Consider the following 19163-nt stretch of genomic DNA (forward strand, 5'->3'; position numbering starts at 1 on the left):
CACCAACGAGCTGGATGAACTAAAACTCATGAAATGAACTATACTTTTTGGAGTTAATCAATCAATCAATCAGACTTTATTGGTACAACAGATCTCAATGTGACACAAAGTGCTGTAGAGAATAACAGCAATGAAAACAGTACAAATATTTAAAAATAATAAAACTGATTAGATGAACCATCCACACACAGACAAAACAATATTAGCAGGAAGTGAGGGAACGTCGCTAACCTCATAGATTTCAAATGAAAAAAATGAAAGGCAGGTAAATAAATATGAAATAATAAAGATAAAACAATAAAAGAATAAAAGAATAATGAGTAAAACCAGAGATTAAAAAGTCATGTATTACAGTGAAAAGTAAATTAATGAATTAATAATTGAATAAAGAAATGAAATAGATTGAAATGACAGTCGAGGATTTATAAATAAACAGAGAGATAAATAAATAAAATTCAATCAAAGCCTGAGTAGCATGTAGAGCTGGATGTTTGCTTTTAAAAATTAAATTCAAACTACTTTATTATTTAAATCCAACTGTGGGTGATTCATTTGGAACAGAACAGAAACAAACAACAAAATCAAAACAGACACAAGATACATGATACATGAGGCATAAGAATAAATAAAGTTAATGGAACACATGGACACCTGCAGACGGGACACATGACTTTAAGAAGGAGAGAAAGAAATCTGAGTGAATCTCTCTCTCTCTCTCTCTCTCTCGCTCATCATACAGTAGATCTGAGTAAATGTGTTTATTGCTGCAGGTTGTTAGTTTCTAGATGTTCTGCTTCTCCTCTGGTGACAATGTGCAGATGTTTCGGCTGCAACAGGAAAATCCTCGGTTCATTGTACATGGGCTCAGCAGCACAGCCTCAGTCAACACTGCCGCCTGGCGTTCAACTGGCAGTACTACACCTGGGTTCTACCAGCTGCAGTGAGAACTCAAACATGAATATTTGTTAGTTTCTGATTTGGACTTTTTACTGGTCACAAACTAATCAAGGTGAATATTTTAAATTGGGCTTTTTCTGTCGTTTTATAGACAAAACAGTTTCAAACTGAACGATGATGAACAGAGTTGTTCTTCTCTGACGTATGAATCGTTTTTGTGTTATTTAATAAAAGGGCAGCAAACGACACGAGGAGGACGACAGGAGCCACGACAGTTTATATTGTCATTCAGTCGTTCATATTACAAACATGTAGAGTAAAAAGAAATGAACTGGTGAAAATGAGGATGTTGTTGATTGAACGAGGGGGAACGGAAGAAATGGGAAAACAAATGCAAAGAATTTAAAAATAAATCTGGAAACTAATTTCTAAGGCTGCTGAACTTGCTCTGACAGCACGAAGAGTTGGATTTTAATACGTCATAGTTAATAATTCAAAGCTGGACTTCCAGATGTAAAACAGTATCAGCTGATTTATAAGTTTCCTGTGGGTGAATATGAATAAAAGATCACCTTCTGTCCTCTCTCCTCGTTTTTCAAATAGTTACTGTATCACAGCTCAGGAGCCAAACTCAGGAGAACAAACACTTTATTCAGTACAATGATTATATACAATGTGAAACACGTCTCATTCCTCCTTCTTCTCCGCTGGTTTGGGTAAAACGTCTTCACTTCTGAACCACAGAGCTTCGCTGGTGTGGCTGCCGATGATCGCTCGCTGGATGAAAGGTCCTGAGAGGAGGAGGAGGAGGAGGAGGAGGAGGAGGGAGGAAGAGGAGGAGGAGGAGGAGAGAGGAAGAGAGAAGAAGAGGAGGAGGAAGAGAGGAAGAGAGGAAAGTGAAGAAAGTGAGAAACATCAACACTTTCTAAAATGACAGAAAACACTGTGAAATATTAAAAATCTAAAGTTTTCTTTAACTTCTGACTTCTGGTATTAAGCTGCTGTGATCCCGTTAAACCTGAATCCAAACTGACATCGATTTGCTGCGAGGAGAAACTTCACAACATGAAATGACCCCAGCTTTGTTCCCGAAGCTGGAAACGATCAAAACAAAAAAACTCGGGAGGCTTTTGAAAACTTTAAACTCCCATTATGAGGCCGAGCATGAATTTGAATGTGATTCTATTAAACAGCTGCTTCCAGTGTCTCTCACCCACACGTCCTCCGTCTCTCTTTCATTTTTAAACAAGCTCCCGTTCCCTGCAGTGTCCCACGTCTTTACTTATGAATCCTAATTTCAGCAGCATTTCCCCTGGTGTCTACTGTTTTCCGCACCCGGGTCTTTATTTATCAGCGTGCACCCGTGCTTTTGTCATGAATAATTCCCATAAGGCCCTTGGGGGTTTTTACTTTTCCTCACCCACACGTTGCCTTTATGCTCTTTTCTCAGTTTTAAGTGTTTATCTGTGAGGCTTCCTCTTGTTTCTGCTGCAGCCATTATAAAAATAAAAACCCTCACTTCTTCAAGCAGCTAAATCAAGTTCACAAATTCGGCCTCTCGTCGGGGGAGTTGACCTGCTGCGTAATGTTTGCTGGCACCAACTCAGAGAGAGCTGTCCGCCGCCGTCAGACGGGGCTCAGACCGGCCCCCGGGGGCTCGGTTCAACACGCCACCTTCAAATTACAGAAGTGGAACGAGGCACCGAGCGGGACGTTCCGGTCACTGTGGCGTGGAGGTCACTGTGGCGTGGAGGTCACTGTGGCGTGGAGGACACTGTGGCGTGGAGGTCACTGTGGCGTGGAGGACACTGTGGCGTGGAGGTCACTGTGGCGTGGAGGTCACTGTGGCGTGGAGGTCACTGTGGCGTGGAGGTCACTGTGCGGCCGGGCGGGTTCAGCGGAGCGTTAACACTGGAGCGGTCCCACAGGGATAATCACCAGACTTCAGCCGCTCACGTTTCCTGCAGAGGCATCAGCTGTGAGAGCCGTCACCTCCTGTCGCTCTGCTCTCAAGCAAAATGTGTGAAAACTGGTGGACGGGGAAAAATGATTCTGAAGGATTTCTGAACCGCGACAGGTTGAACATCGTTTAACATCCTTTTCTCTTTTTGTTCCTTTTCATCTCACCTGTTTATATTATTTTCATATTTAGGTATTTCCGGTGCAAAGGAGCAATATGTGTGTGTCAGCTCATTTATTAAACTTAAATTAAGTTTTATGGTATCAAATAATTCCACGAGGCGAACGTTTAGCAGGACACAAAACTAACTAGAGTTACAGCCTTGAGATTGTAGGACTCTGAAAACCAGTGAAGTTACTTTGTCCAGACTAATCCACGTTGCTCTCACGGGGAACAGATTCAGCAGATTCTGAATAATGCAGCAATGAAGCAAATCATTGTGTCAGTGATGGAGAGGAAAGGGAAGCGGCGTCCTGAGGGGCGAGATGGATCAACGCCTTGTGTGCAGATCTACTGTGAAGGAAAGATTTCACCCATTCGAACTTCCTCTGTGGCCCCGGACAGGACACATCCTGTACAAACACCACCTCGCCACATTTTCCCAGCATCCCTCAAAACAGCGACCAGCTGGGACAACATATGTGAAGCCACCACAGCACAAAGCAGTAAACACATCTGAGCACAGACAGCAGGGCTGCTGGGAAAGCTGCTCCGCAAACAAATGACCCCCCCCACCCCCCCCCCGTGTAAACAGCCCTCAACCTGCACGAAAGACCAGAGGAACTGTTTTCCAGTTTTCTGCTGAAGAGACACAAGCTTAAACGGCAATCTGGTCCTCGGGAGAGAGGGACTTGAGATGAATGGGAAATGTAAGAGCTCTCGATATGAGAAGTTCCAGGTCACAAAGGGCCGCCGCTCCACGAGCGTCCTCAATCAGAGTTACTGAGAGCTCCGCAGCTCACTCCAGTCGGGGGGGCAGTTAATGGCGTTTTGTTTAGCAAGCTCAGAATCAATTATTTTTTAGATCATTTAAGCCTCTCGCTCTAACGAGGCTCCATTAACCGACGATTAGCCTCTGCGCCGGGTTATTGAAGGAAAGTGGAGAAAATGAAGAGAAAAGAATGAAGTCCTCGCTCGGCCCTGCTGCCCCCTGCAGGTCGTAAACTGAGGTCGTTTCAAATCTGTGTTTACAGGGAAACTCTGCAGATACAAATCAGGTAGATTTTACATTTTTCCTCTTTAAAGCAAAGCTGTGGAACTATTTCACTGAGCAGCTGCGCCCCCTGCAGCCTCATGTGGGGACTGACTCTGCTGGGCTCCACCAGAGAGGGAAGTCAAAACCAACCAGCAAACAAACGCTGGTGTGATGTCAAAGCGTTTCCTCCTCTGACAGCAAAAGGAAATCAATAATCAGTGTGTGGTTTTATTCTGAAGAGCTGTCAGTCAGTTCCTGTTGACAGAGGGGGGAGCAGTGGTTCTGTGTCAGTGGTTAAACATGTGGTGCGGACTGGTTTTAGTGGGCGTACCCATGTTGGCCGGTCGGTGGGAGCAGACATCGATCAGGATGCTCTGCAGGTTGGCGAAGATCTGCTCTCTGGGCATGTCCAGCTGTGCAGAGGCCAGAAAACAGGAGGAAAGAAACTTTTAATACTGAAACTTAAACTAAATGTTCTTGATATAATAGCATTTCTATGTCTTTTGAGATGATAGCGCTCGTATCTGACATGTTATGGGTTCATTTTTGTGCGCAGCCCTCTACACTCTGTTTGGTAGCAGATATATTCCGACTCACCGTGGCGATCTGGGTCCTGACGAAGCGGTCGCTCTCCACCATGTACTCGTGACCCATTTTAAACAACGCCAACATTTTGGGGATGTTCACGCCAACGGAACCTGGGAGTCAACAGAGAGACAATTCACGAGTCTAATGAGTTATTATAACAAACCTGAGACCTCTTCTTCCTAAAAGTTAAGTCTCAATTTGTCAACACACACTGAGGACGACGTGTTTTTCACGCTCCGCCTCTCGTACCTCTCTTGCTCTTTGGAAACTTCTTCCTCAGTTTGTTTTTTAGCGGCACAAGCTTCGGCAGGATATCTGGAACGGCCACGTAGAAGTCTGCTGAAATCTCATCGTCTAAGATCTAGAAACAGAAAGGAGATCGGATTAAATTAAACTTCACGGACTCCGATGCGCATGAGAATAAACTGCGTACATATTCGGAACAAGCTCCTCAGTCCTCAGCTCTTCTACTGGTTCTTATTCTGAAATGTTCTGAGACCCGATGTCCAGGGATTTCTTTAACTGATAAACAGTATTAATCCGTCAAAATGTTTAATGTCGGTGATGATGAACGTCCCAAGTTCTCACATCGTTTGCAGCTCCACATACGTCTCTTACAGAGCGCTGTCCCCCCCACATGAAGGATAACAGCATTTTGAGTGATTACAACAGTTAAGGTTGAATTTAACAACGTCACCGAGGCTGCCAGAAAGTTTGATGTTTGGTTTTTCGGTCGCTGCCGAGATGAATTCCTCTCAGTGCTGTTGAACAGCAGTTAGTGATCAGTGTGTGGTCAGACACCAGCAAAATACCAATGCACCACTTTGTCGACGGCTCCCAAGCCACTGCGTCGTGTTTTCAAAGAAACACAACATGTGTAGAATCATCGTTTTTAAGTTTAATGTTATAAACCTGCACATAATAAATAATTAAACTGATGATCACTGTTATTCGCTTTGTCCAACAACAACAAAAAACTTTTATGGCTTCTTCTTTGTTCATTTTAAATTTGCTTGGACTTGGAAAACATATTTCAAAAGTAAATTCATTACAATCCGACAAAAAGTGAGAACGTAAAATTAAACTCAATATGAACTTCTTGTGTGCTGTTTGACCGACTCACCTGCTGTATGAGTTCTGCTCCTCCAGCTACAACTGCCCCGTTCTCCTGGGCAACTTTAGCTTGATTAGGATCCTGCAGAGAGAAGCAGAGGCAGCGTCACCCACGTAGATCTGACCTCGGGTGTGCCGGCGTCTGGCCGACCACCACAGCCTCGTTCATTACGGTCGTTAAAATGCACTTCTAAGTCGCAGGCCACAACTTGTGCTGCTTGTCAGGAATATTAATCTTGTGGTGTGGCTCTCTGTGACCAGACCAGCCACCGCCCGGCCCCATTCAGCGCCGACCAGCCGGGTGACAAATGAAAAGGTGCTGCTGCACATCTGAATCACGCTCAGACGATATTAAAACAATTCATCAACAACACACAATCAATTGGCTATGAAATTAGGATTCAGTGAGGGTGCAGAGAGAGAGAGAGAGAGAGAGAGAGAAGAGTTACCTCAGTGAAGACCAGAACTTTGTTCATCTCCGTCTTGAAGGGGTGAGGTAAGTGCACGGTGCTCACGAAGGAGTCCACTTTTTTCTGTCAGGAGGATAATGACAATAATAATAAATCTATTTGTTCAGAGAAAATACACGATTTTGGGAGAACACACAAAAAAGGGACGTGTGTCAATCACAGACCAACTTCAGGTTATCCAGTATTAAAACTACATTTTTCTTGGAAACAACAAACTCATGAGGCTTTGATTCCTCTTGTCTCACAGCTGTTTCAGCTGATTAACCTAAACCTGCGTTGTTGTGGAAATTGAAGCTGTAAATATCCGTCTGACGTGTGGAGGCGAGGTGATAACGGTACCAGCGGAGCAGGAGCCAAACAAACCTGCCAAGTCTGTAACCGTTTGTCTCTAACAGACACTTTGGCAGGTGATCAGACGCCGTCGGGACAACGGCGTCTATATCGAGGATCCAGCTGCTTTTCCAGGAGATTACCAGGAAGTTGTTTCCATGCTGTTTCGCAAACAAACCCAAATGCAGATTTTAACAGACTGTGCTGTCAGCAAAGGGACGTCAACAATGGCTCATGGCGAACGAGGACTGTGATCACTTTACATTTCTCTATTTGTGTATTTATATACTGGAGTCTGTATTTGTTATTTGTTCTGTATCAGGCTCATGTTAGTTTTTTTTAACCTGCCAATGGACGACAGATGTCAATTAGCATATTTGCTATTTTATACTTATTAATTGTTAGTCTATAAGATGTAACTATTAGGTTAAAAATGCCCTTTACAACTTGCCAGAGCCAAAGACGACGATATAAACCCTGAGAACACTGAAGAAAAGCAGCAGCTCATCAACCATTATTGTGTATTTTTGTCACTATTTCTATATTTCTGCTAAAATAAAATACACATAATTGTTTCTGTGAATCAACTAATTGATTTGTCGATTATTAACTGAGGTCTAGTAATGTTTTCACTTCAGAATCGTAAGGAGAGCAGCTACAGCGCTGTTACCTTCTTCTCCAGTTTCATGTCCAGCTTCAGGTCGATATAAACGGGTTGACTGAGCGGAGTGAAGTCCAACACCTGGAAGTTCTTCAGCAGCTCGATGGCGTCCGCCGGGTTGTACATGGTCCTGGGGTAGTGCCTCAAAATGTACACGTCATCCACGGGCGCCCACGCCGTCTTGCCATAAGGCTTGTGTCTGTTGGCGTCATCGATAACCTTCTTCTCCTTCTTCACCTCCTTCTCCGCTTCCTCTTTCTTGTCTTTCTTTTGTGTCCTGACAAACGAGTCGATGAGGGATTTGTCAGGCCTCGTCTTCATTTTATGATTTGTACGACAACGACAAGCTCTATTGCCAAACTGTTGGAGGGGGAGACGGACAACGTCTCCAAAGTCTGGATGAAAGATCTTGTAAACTCACCTGACGGCTGCAAAGGTCCTGACGGGGAGTTTCCTCTGTGCAGCTTGAGAGACGCCCGTGTAGCTGGGACCACCGGCGCCGAGCAGATGCCTCGGACATCCTGACAAAACTGGAAAAGAGATAAAGAGTTAGAATTTAAAAAAGAAAAGCAAGCTGATGTGAAGCCACAAGCTTCACGAAGCACAATCAGGTGGTTGTTGTGGATTTGAATCAAACTATATTGAGGAAATGCTGACATCAGTAAATCTGTGAATTAGATCATAATGCAAAGTGAACAGTGTGTTTATCTCTCAGCTTCATTCAACTGTGTGTGGATGCAAAGTAAATAATGTAAATGATGGCTCCTATAAACACAACAGGCTGAAACTACAGCCTCTCGCGTAAATAAGTATTAAACCTGAAACCTCGTTCAGAAATCTGCCTGTTTAAGACAAACTTTCTTATCAACAAACACATGCATATTAAAATAACATATTTTCAATGACAAGTCCAATCGTTTGTATTAACTCTTCAATTCGGCTGCACATGACCAACGACACGTGATCTTAATGTGGCTAAACTTCCACTTTTTCTTGTTTCATTAGCGCTTCTCTCCGCCGCCCTCCACGACGTGTTGTGGTTCAGGGACGCACAGCACAGACAGGTGACTCCATCCAAAAAAACGACTATTAGCGTTGAATTGAAAGCTGCCATGTTGATTCTATTAACGCCGAATTAAACAGAACATGTCACTGATTCTGAAATGACCACACGCGATGTTATTCAAAGTGTGGGATTATTCACTAAGGAAGAGGAAAGTCAGAATATCACATTTCCCCGACGGGGTTCAGATTCTGTGCTCGTCAACCAGAAGAGCTAGCGAACACAGAAGCTAACGCACAAATAGACAGTTTATTATTCTAGTATCTTATAAATGAACTGGTTTAAAACCAGTTCCAGTAAAGTGAGTTAAACTGGAGCAGCTGACCTTTCCACACAGTCCGCGTGCAGGATGCCATGTCTGGGAACTTCTCTGCTCCGGGTGGAAACAGCGAGGCTCTCTGAATGGTTCCGCCCGAGGAATCTTAAAGAGTGATCATCTAACAGATCGATAATCTAATAGATCTTTACAAAAATAATCTAATATAATAGATGGTGAATTTAAGTTGTATAGACTTTTCTTATATCGTGTAAAGTAAACCACACAAAACTTGAATAGAAATGAGAAATATCCTTGTGGAGATTTCAGGGTCACATTTTAATTCTCTGCTTCTTTTGTTATGGGGGAAACTGATTTATGAAAATACCCCAGAATTAAGTTTTAAGTCAATTAAAAGACAATATGTTGAAGATGTTTTACTTGGTGAAATCACTTTGTGCCGGATTCTCCACTCGCTTCATTTATATTCATATATTCTGAGGTAAAAACACGTAGTTGTGTCCGTCTATAAAATATTGATTTAGATATTGAAATGGTTTGGTTGTACTAGCTGTGTTTATTTATACGTTTTTGTGTTACACTAATACCACTATGATAATTAGTATAATACCCTAGAAATATGATACACATTAGTACAGTCACATACTTTATATTCTAAATGTTATGGTTATTCAGTAGAAATTTAATATTTTTGGGCAGTAAACTTCACATTTCCTTAGTATAAAAAATCTACTTGAAAATACTAAGTATAAATGTATATTAATATGTTTTTGTGTTACACTAATACCACTATGATATTAGTACAATACCCTAAATTTATGATACACATGAGTACAGTTATATACTTAATATTTTAAGTGTGTTTCATCAGTGAAGCATCAGTTTAATTCCACCAGAGGTTGTTTATTCTGTATGAATAAAGGCAGTAAACTTCACATGTTTTCACTTTATTATTTCCAATATTAGAAATAAACAGAACTGAAGAACAGGTGCTGACAGGAGAGAGAGAGGAGAGGGTAGAGGGGGGTGGGGGGGGGGGATGAATATCGGTGTGGCGCGCCGCGGGCACGAGCGGAAGCCGCATTTGTTGTTCTTCCCTGTGCTTCCGAGACGCTGAGGGTCTGCGCGGGTTCGACGGCCGCATATGTCTCCTCCGGCCCCGCCAGTGAAGCGTCTTCTGCCGGCCCCGCATGCAGGTAACGTCCCTCCGCAGCTTCTCCTCGTGTCGAGGGCCCTTCACCCGGGACTGGCCCGGGTTGAAATCACGCTCTTAAACCCGCTTCCTCCCCCTCGCTTGACTCGTGTGTCCCCCCCCCCTCCGCGCTCCGCCTCGCTGGGTCCCGGGCGGTGTGCGCTCCTGCCGCCGCTAGCCGCACTCACCCGGCGCCGGGGATCGGAGCTCCACCGGGCGGCTGCTCGCACCGGGACCCGGCGCTATTTTTAAACCGTTTACCGTCAGATAACGTGGAGCCGGGACCCCCCACCTCCCCCTCCGGAGGGCGTTCACCCCGGTGTGACAGCTGCTCAGACCCCCCCCCCCCCCTGCACGGGGCCCTGTCACTTCTGACATGACAGCTGTGTTTGGACCCACTCAGCTGTTTTGATACCAACACATGTCTCGAACCACAGCAGCTGACTCCCAGTGCTCCCAGTGCTCCCAGCAGCAGACTCCCAGTTGCTTCTAACCTGCAGTGTCCCAGAGTTTAAACCCCCCCCCCCTCTCACATGTGATCAGTGTGTGGTTGATGTGAGGAGGCCCGTGGGGGGGTGTGTTTGTGTGTTTGTGTGTCCGCCGGCAGCCGCCAACTTGTGACCCAGTCCCGTGTAAACAGGTTACGTAAAAAACGTCTTCACCCCCCCCCCCCCCCCCCACTGACCAGCTCCAGTACGAGCCACTGGGATCCTTCATGTAAAAAATACTCTGTCACAAGTACAGCCCCCCCCCCCCCCCCCGCTTTGAAGTACAGAGCAACACGTACTCCAGAGTATTTCAAAAGTACAAGTACACATTGTGCAGAAATTGTGTCTCTTATGTAATAAATAGCATTATTAACTCTTCATGCATGAGCAGCGTGTTCAGTAACTGTTGCACTGAGTGTTCCCTGTGTTGAGATATCACTTGTATATATATATATATATATATTTAATTAGAGTTTATTGTTATTACACTTTCTTTTTCCTTTGGACGTATCGCTGCAGATCCAGAATCGCACACATCGTGTATCGTGGTGCGTTATGTTTACAACGTGATCGCTGAGATACACAGTGTATCTCACATTTACTACTCTTCCCTGGAAATACCACTTTTATTACTATTATCATGCTGCTCCCTTTATCTCTGTCAGACACTTTTCTTGTGTATAAATACTTTTAAACACTTTAAACCACTTGTGTTGGACGCTGTCTTGTAAATGCAGTGTTGTTATTTTGTCGATGTGATAATCAAAGGTTCCACTCAACACGTTTTATGTCACAGACTCAGATGTTTATATCGATAAAGGTTTAAGTCAAGAACCACACACCTGACCAACTCTTATGCAAGATTTGTATTTGTATTTTATTTTAATTTAGTCTTATACGACAATAAGGATTTGTTGCTTTTATCTATTTTAAACTTAAATGTTTGACTTTTAAACTGTGAAAGTTATTTAAAGATTTACGACTTTTTTCGAACTAAAAATAGTTTGCAGATTCTTTAAACAATGCCCAAGAGCAAACACGTCATTATTACACAACCAGAAAATATTTTATATGTTCTGCTAAGATTAAAATAATGTATTTTGTATATAATATTTTTTTTTAAATCTTAATTAAACCACATAGGTTTTAATAAAGTGTAAAGCTTTTTATTTGGGGCTAATAATTATTTTTACTGTCAGTTATTCTGTTGATTATTTTCTTTTGTTTTATTGATTCATTGTTTTGAATATATGTTTTCAGAAAATAGTTTAAAAATAGTGGAGTGTTTAAATGACAAAGACTAGAGAAGTCCAGAGTCTGCCAATCGGATATTGATTAATTGATAAATCATTGCAGATCTATTCTTTGTCTAATTTCTTTTATCATTATTCGTCTGCTCTCTTTAGCACAGGACCGATTCCTGCTCGTGGCTTTTCATTGGTTTCTGAATTCAAACTAATAAACCTCATGTGTTCTCTCTCCGTCTCTCAGATTAACAGGTATGCCAAAGGAAAAATATGACCCTCCAGATCCCCGCCGATGTTACACCATCATGTCATCCGAGGACGCAGCCAATGGGAAGAAGTCTTACTGGGCTGAGCTGGAGATCTCTGGTCAGTCTAACTAACCCCCCCCCCCCTCTGGCTCTGCCTCCACAGAAACATCCCGGCTGAGCCTCTCCACAGGTTGAGGTTTTTAAAATTGTGTCGGGAACGTCGACATGAGTCATAATCCGACTGTAACACATAAACAGGAATATGATCGGAATATTCTATTAGCAACTCGTGTAAACATCGTAATGGGACCAATGTTTTAATCAGAGTAAAGTCAGTTGTCAGATTATGAATTGTCTGATTTCTTGCGCAGAGGAAACTTCCCGAGCAGCAGTTGAGTTGATGCTAATAAATAATCCTGAATCTCAGCCCCCGTTGAAAAGATAGATTCTCCTCCTGCCGGTTGGAGGAACATGTGTAAACCACACGATGAACTTCTCTCGACACCGAACCTCCGATGGAAACTGATCAGACGGGACCACGAGGACTCTGAGGATTGTGACTGAACGAGTGTGAAACTGAAAGATGAAAAATAAATTAGCGTAGAACCAGGTGCTCATCGGGTTTCTGTTGTAATCTCGTGTCATCACAAGGATTTCTGTCTGAATGAAGCTACTGACGAAGAACATTTCTCTTCCTACTGGTTTAATTCAGTGGTTTAAATTGCTCCCAGAGTTCTCCACCAGTGTCGGGTTACTCTGCTGGATTCTATCAGCCTGGTTTAATTGTGGGTTTTTTGTGTCACGTGATTTTTCCGAATGTTGTTTCATGTGGTTTTTCCACTGTGAGAAGCATTAATGTGCCGACTGAAGAACTGAATCAGATATTGTTCCCTGCATGAAAAGGTCAAAAATGCAGACAGTCTGTTTTGTGTTGAACTGATCAGAAGGTTTCTTCTAACGAGCTGTGAATCTGATGTGCGTGTGTTTGGACGCAGGGCGGGTGAGGAGTCTGAGCACCTCGCTGTGGACGCTCACTCACCTGACGGCGCTGCACATCAACGACAACAACCTGAGCCGCATCCCGCCGGACATCGCCAAGCTGCCACACCTGGTCTACCTGAACCTGTCGTCCAATAAGCTCCGGAGCCTGCCGGCCGAACTGGGCAACATGGTCGCTCTCAGGTCGGTCGGAGATACTTTCAGGGACATCGGGGACACATGAGCTTCACCACAGCAACATTTTACACTTATGATCTACAGTGCATGTTCTTTCTTTAAAAATAAATTGTTCATTCAGAGGATTATGGGACAAACTTTCCCAAAGCATAGATGAGAAGTGATGGAAAAGATTAGAAAACGTGTGGGTGAGATTGTGAAAGTGTTCAGAAACACAACTCGCCTCAAAAAGGACAAACAAAAACCAATATGATGAGCAGGGACAAAGCATTTTGACTGAAAGACGGTGGAAGTTGCATCAGAGACGAGGAATCACCACTTTGTGACGGACACTTTGACGTGTGTGTGTCCTGTGTGTTGCAGGGAATTGCTTTTAAACAACAATCTTTTGCGAGTTCTGCCTTACGAACTTGGGAGGCTGTTCCAGTTACAAACCCTGGGGCTGAAAGGTGAGTGCTTTCTGCTTTTAGTTCCGTCACGTGGGAGAAACAACTTCGTTTAATCTGTATTTAACTTTTGGACTTTACACTTTGGTCTAAACCTAAATATCAGGTGTGAAAGGTTCCTCAGGTCACGGACCAAAATGTAGTCCGACCAAAAGAGGTGGTCTGGGTCCGGATCAAACTGAACCATGGTTCTGTTTGTTTCCTGTGTGGAAAAAACGTCTTTGGATGGATCGGACTTGGGAACATTTCTTAAAATCAGACATAAACGTGTGTTTCCTGCTTTGCATGTTTCATATTTAGTTAATTTTTTTTATGCGACTGTTGTGCAGGAAATCCTTTGTCCCAAGATATCCTGAATCTGTACCAGGAGCCGGACGGAACCAGGAAGCTTTTGAACTACATGCTCGACAATCTAGCCGGTAAGCGGCTCGGGCGCATCACCTCACCACACCAGTGCTTATTGGAACTCATGCATATTTAACCCTGTGGTTTATTGTACACCTGAGCACCACAGGTACACAACAGCTGGTGTACTGTTGTGTTTGTCGAGGACAAATGAGCACTAATCCTCCTCTTCCTCCTGTTTCCAGTGCACCCAGAGCAGCTCCCCCAAAGACCTTGGATCACGCTGAAAGAGCGAGACCCGATGATGCCCGCGGGTAAGAAGGGAGCGGCTACACCTTCAGCCTGTTGGAGTCACGATCATATTTACAGTCTCAGTGTAAGTGACACGTTATTCTGTCATCTGGTTTAATGTGTCCTTCACGTGTCCGTCCTGCAGCCGTGTTCACGGTCATGTGCTACAACGTGCTGTGTGACAAGTACGCCACGCGGCAGCTGTACGGCTACTGTCCGTCCTGGGCCCTCAACTGGGAGTACCGGAAGAAAGGCATCATGGAGGACATCACCGGCTGTGACGCTGACATCATCAGTCTCCAGGTAAAGACAGAGGGCAACATTAAGCTGAATTTATTTTTTGCAGGAAAAAAGAAAACTAATCAGACGACCATTAGAGCAGAGTGTTCCGAAAGTCTAAAGCTTTTCCAGAGTTTACATTTGACCAATGAAGAGCACGGCAGCAGATTGTCCGGGACTGAGTTGATGGAGCTGATCTGTGGATATGAAAACTTGCTTTTTACTGTTATGAAAGTGCATCTTAAGGAGGAAGTCACTTCATCTGGATCAGAGAAAATAAGAAATGTTCACTCACTGACACCTGCACACATCCTGTTCCTTTCACTCACTGCTGACGTCTCTCGTCCCCGTGTCGGTGCAGGAGGTGGAGACGGAGCAGTACTACACCATGTTTCTGGAAACGCTAAAGGAGCACGGCTACGACGGCTACTTCTGTCCAAAGTCTCGCGCCAAACTGGTTTCTGAACAGGAGAGGAAACACGTGGACGGCTGCGCTGTGTTCTTCAAGACTGAGAAGTGAGTTTATACTGTGCAAGGTGTTTTTTTGGAGTGAGCCACGTTCTGATCGGTAGAAAACTAACTCAGATGATCAGACCAGGTGTAAGCAGGAATTCTATGATTTATCTAGAAGTGAATGATGGAAGTTTTCAAAGTTCTCCTCCCTGGATATTGATGCTTGGTGGCGTTCGCTCCTGCAGGTTCACGCTGGTCCAGAAACACACTGTGGAGTTCAACCAGGTGGCCATGGCCAACTCGGAGGGCTCCGAGGTCATGCTGAACAGAGTGATGACCAAAGACAACATCGGCGTGGCCGTGCTGCTCGAGGTCAACAAGGACGTGTTCTCCGGCGGTAAGAGCCGCGCTGTGAACTGTGTGCAGAACCAAACCCAGGAGGGAACATCTCTGTCTGTTCTGGTTCTGTGATCCAGAGGGAGACGCTTTAGGCCTCAGAGCTTCACAGACACTCATCCTACTTCTCCCCAGTTTAACCAGATTGGTCCAGTGTTGTTAACAATATAGTTGTTAATAATATATCTGGCAATTGTTTTTTCAATTAATTCTTTAACATATTCAGAAACCCAGGTGATGTCATCTTTGTTCTTTTTGTTTAAATTTGAGCATCGTATGAATCTGGATCATATCCACTGTACATGTGAAAAGACAGATAAACCTTTACACTTTAAACTGTCTTTAAAAGATCATATCTTTATATTATGAGTTATATTTAATCTACGCATTTGCACTGTGTCAGATAAATCCAATACGTTATTCTGTATTTGGCCACAAGGGGTCAGGTGTTTCCCAAATCTCTTTGTGTTGTAGTTTGATCACATGATCAGTTGTAGTCACTTCATTCATTTCACTTGACAGTGATGGACAATGCGAAACTCAATCTATAGCCAGAACTTCCCGTTTGTGGTTTGATTTCTTTTTATTGAAATTCCTTAAATCTCTTTGTAATAGTGTTATTTTACTGTCTCAGCACTTTTGAGTTTCTCAAGTTGCATAAGAAAAGATCACGTTCAGGTTTTAGTTTGAAAGTACCTTCCTTATTCTTGTAAATGTAAAGCTTTACAGGCTTTGATGTTTTTATAGTTCCTTTCAAATTTCTTTCGTTTTTACTCATTAACATTTGAGCCTTTTTATCCGGTTGTAATTGTCCAGGTCCTGATTTCAGTCCCTGTGATGTAATCCAGTGGCTTCTTCTGTTCTCAGGCATGAAGCCGCCACAGGAGAAGCAGTTGATCCTGGTGGCCAACGCCCACATGCACTGGGACCCCGAGTACTCGGACGTCAAGTTGATCCAAACCATGATGTTCCTGTCGGAGCTGAAGAGCATCGCTGAGAGGGCCTCGGGCTCCATGGCGACCGGCTCGCCGGCCTCCGACCCGTCCTCCGTCCCCATCGTCCTGTGCGCTGACCTCAACTCGCTGCCCGACTCTGGTAGGACCGAGCCTCTGTTAACGTTTGAGCCTCCCACTCTGGTTGGTTGGTTCCCATGTTGTGTTAAAACTGTGTCTGACAGTTTGATCAACACAGCGTGAGTCTCTTTACGGTTGTTTTAAATCAAGACGGGTTCACGTGATGCACCTTTTGCAATAGAAGTTTTACTTTTGTGTCATGCAGGGGTGGTTGAATACCTGAGCAACGGAGGAGTGGCTGAGAACCACAAGGACTTCAAGGAGCTCCGCTACAGCGACTGTCTGACCAACTTCAACTGCAACGGCAAGAACGGCAACTCGGACGGGAGCATCACTCACAGCTTCCAGCTGAAGAGCGCCTACGACAGCAATCTGATGCCTTACACCAACTACACATACGACTTCAAGGTGAGCGTATCTCATGTGCCGGTTATTTTCAAACTGTACGTTATGTGATGTTGAGACTTTCGGATCCAGTTGTCACTGGTGCCACTGGTTTCATCTCAGTGCGTGAGAATGTCTGTTAATAAATTGGCACCATTTGAACTGAATTCCACAGCGTAAGCACTTTTCAAAAGGCCGTTAATAGATTGATGGTGATAGATACTAATAGTATCTGGAATTTTTTTTTTTTTATAAAATACATTCAAATTCAGTTTGTTAGCAATAAGGGAAATTGGGAGGATGCTTCATGCTGATTTATGGCCTTGAAGTGTAGAAACCCCCTCCTGTGCCCATTCTGTGCCAAAGGTTTGGAAACTGTGTCAAGGGGCTTAAACTAATAACCATCCGCAGCTCAACAGTGTTTTATGTAGAGTTTCCTTTTCCACCGTCTTTACAGATACATGATCACTGAGGTCCGTTTGGAGGCGTTTACATCAGTGATGACAAATAAGATCATGATGCGCGACTGATTAATGGCAAGAGATGAGTCAACTCATTAGTGGGCAGACATCCGCTGTGATGCAGGTGACTCAGAGAACAGAACGAGCCTCGATCAAAAAGACTTCACACAAAACAAAAACAGGAAACGCTTTCACTTTGTGTTTCTCTGACTCAAGAACGCTGTGATTGAGAGAAGCCGGAAACCGGAGAGGTCGTTAAAACCATTGTTAAATTATCCATTTGTAGATGATAAATATGCTGTTTCAGATGAATTCATCTTTATAAAAACCAGGACGTTTTATTAAACTCACTGTTTTGAGTTATGTTCTCATCCCTGTCCGTTGTTTTTTTGGTTTGTAGTTAGATAAAGTTACACAGGTGCTTTGTTCTCAAGGAAAAGTTCTATCACTGCTCTCTGATCTGAACACATTCACAACGATATGAAAGTCTCTCTGCCTCAAACGTCTCTGACTCGGTGTCTTTGTGTCTTTGTGTCTTTGTGTCTTCAGGGCGTGATCGACTACATCTTCTTCTCAAAGAACCACATGAGCGTCCTGGGCCTCCTGGGGCCGCTGGACAGCCAGTGGCTCACCGACAACAACATCACCGGCTGCCCCCACCCCCACATCCCCTCGGACCACTTCTCCCTGCTGGCCCAGCTGGAGCTGCGCCCCTCCCTGCCCCATCCGCTCAACCCCCTCAACGGGCTGCACCTGCCGGTCAACAGGTAGTGCAGCCTGACGGGGGGGGGCCCCGCCCACCCTTCCTGTCCCACCTTTTAAACACTGCCCCTCCCACCTCCCCCCCCCCTCCAGCTTTATACAGGACCCTGTACAGTTTACCGATCACGTTAGACCTCAGACACCATCCAACCCTCTCCAGCCCTGAGACACACTGACCCAGAAGGAGTGAAGTATTCGCCCTGGTTGTTGCTCCTCTTTGTGTTGTTTTTGCACACTGTAAATGTTTATTTGGTTTTCTTTTCTCCCCCCCCCCCTAAGAAACCAAATGTTGGGATGAAGCTGCTTTTTCTTTTTTGCCTTCGACATGATCCCAGTCGCTCGTTGACTCTGCTCCTGTCACAACAAACCTTCACTAGTCGACCTTTTTAAGAAATGTCCTCTGAATTTGATTTGGGTAAAAAAAAAAAACACACAACTTAACGCACTACGAACACGTCAACACAATAAGTTCAGAATGTTATAGGAGGACGTGAAAGGTTTGTTTACATCAGTACATGTTTTAATATTTTTGAACAGCCAAGAAAACCCTAAAATACTTTAGTTGTTCGATATGAGAGAAAATACTTTTTTAAAGTACCGGGCGTTTTTAAAAAAACTATATAACTTCGTTGTAACACTAAACTGGTTTGTTTCACGGGAACTAGAAGCTGGAATCACCTCACGCCACAGGTCGTATGAACCACTGGTCACTACAGCACTGGGGGGGGGGCAGTTCGAGGGGCTCTCAGACTGCCCCCCCCCCCCGCCGCTGCTGCATTCAGGTCCATTCACTTCCATGAATGTTGAACCTTCTCATCGATCGTCACAGACGTATCGTGTTAATCTGGACGAGAGTAAAAGATGCAACTCGTGATTTACATTAACACCAAATTACCCCTCCTCCCCCCGCCCCGCCCCCCCCCCCCCCCCCCCCGCAGCCGATACTCTTTCAATTGTTTTTAAGACGGGAAATATATCAGCAACTCAGTCCTGACGGTGACAAACAATGCGCTTTAGCTTCTGCACGTGTGCGGCGTCTTAAGAGCATCGTCCTGACTCCCATCACCTGACTGGCCAAAGAATCCCCCCCCCCTCCCCCTCCCCCCCCACACAACAAGTGACTTACGCTCTGCAGATATTAAGATTATATTTAATTATCGCTGCCAGACGGCAAAAAAAACAAACTCCTGCGAAGAATCTGCTCACGATTCGAGAGCAGGAGCCGAATGTATTTACCGGAGGTTCCTCTCAACTCTGTGTCTTAGTGTCAGAGGACTAGAACCCAGAGCCCTTTATGTACGTCGTGACTCAGGGCTATTCTATGCATCGAGCAGTACCTCTCAAACTCTAGACTCTCTGAGTCGCGTC

The 19163-nt window shown here is 44.3% G+C and overlaps 2 protein-coding genes across 2 annotated transcripts; one reads left to right on the top strand and one right to left on the bottom strand.

Moving 5' to 3' along the window:
- Window positions 1-1528: 1528 nt before the first annotated feature.
- mrpl1 (mitochondrial ribosomal protein L1) lies at window positions 1529-8679 on the bottom strand. Its single transcript, XM_034595419.1, has 9 exons — window positions 8603-8679; window positions 7636-7744; window positions 7224-7491; window positions 6203-6286; window positions 5764-5835; window positions 4890-5001; window positions 4650-4750; window positions 4384-4465; window positions 1529-1688 (listed from the first exon to the last, which is right to left on the bottom strand). The coding sequence occupies exons 1-9, from the start codon at window positions 8631-8633 to the stop codon at window positions 1585-1587; spliced, it is 963 nt and encodes a 320-aa protein (XP_034451310.1). The 5' UTR covers window positions 8634-8679; the 3' UTR covers window positions 1529-1584.
- A 950-nt stretch (window positions 8680-9629) lies between these two features.
- On the top strand, window positions 9630-18432 carry cnot6l (CCR4-NOT transcription complex, subunit 6-like). The gene is made up of 12 exons (XM_034595414.1): window positions 9630-9750; window positions 11726-11847; window positions 12725-12911; window positions 13269-13354; window positions 13681-13770; window positions 13942-14010; window positions 14133-14290; window positions 14628-14782; window positions 14965-15116; window positions 15983-16210; window positions 16394-16596; window positions 17583-18432. The coding sequence occupies exons 2-12, from the start codon at window positions 11736-11738 to the stop codon at window positions 17802-17804; spliced, it is 1662 nt and encodes a 553-aa protein (XP_034451305.1). The 5' UTR covers window positions 9630-9750; window positions 11726-11735; the 3' UTR covers window positions 17805-18432.
- The last annotated feature ends 731 nt before the right edge of the window (window positions 18433-19163 follow it).

The sequence above is a fragment of the Hippoglossus hippoglossus genome, chromosome 9, assembly GCF_009819705.1.
Source record: "Hippoglossus hippoglossus isolate fHipHip1 chromosome 9, fHipHip1.pri, whole genome shotgun sequence".
NCBI lineage: Eukaryota > Metazoa > Chordata > Actinopteri > Pleuronectiformes > Pleuronectidae > Hippoglossus > Hippoglossus hippoglossus.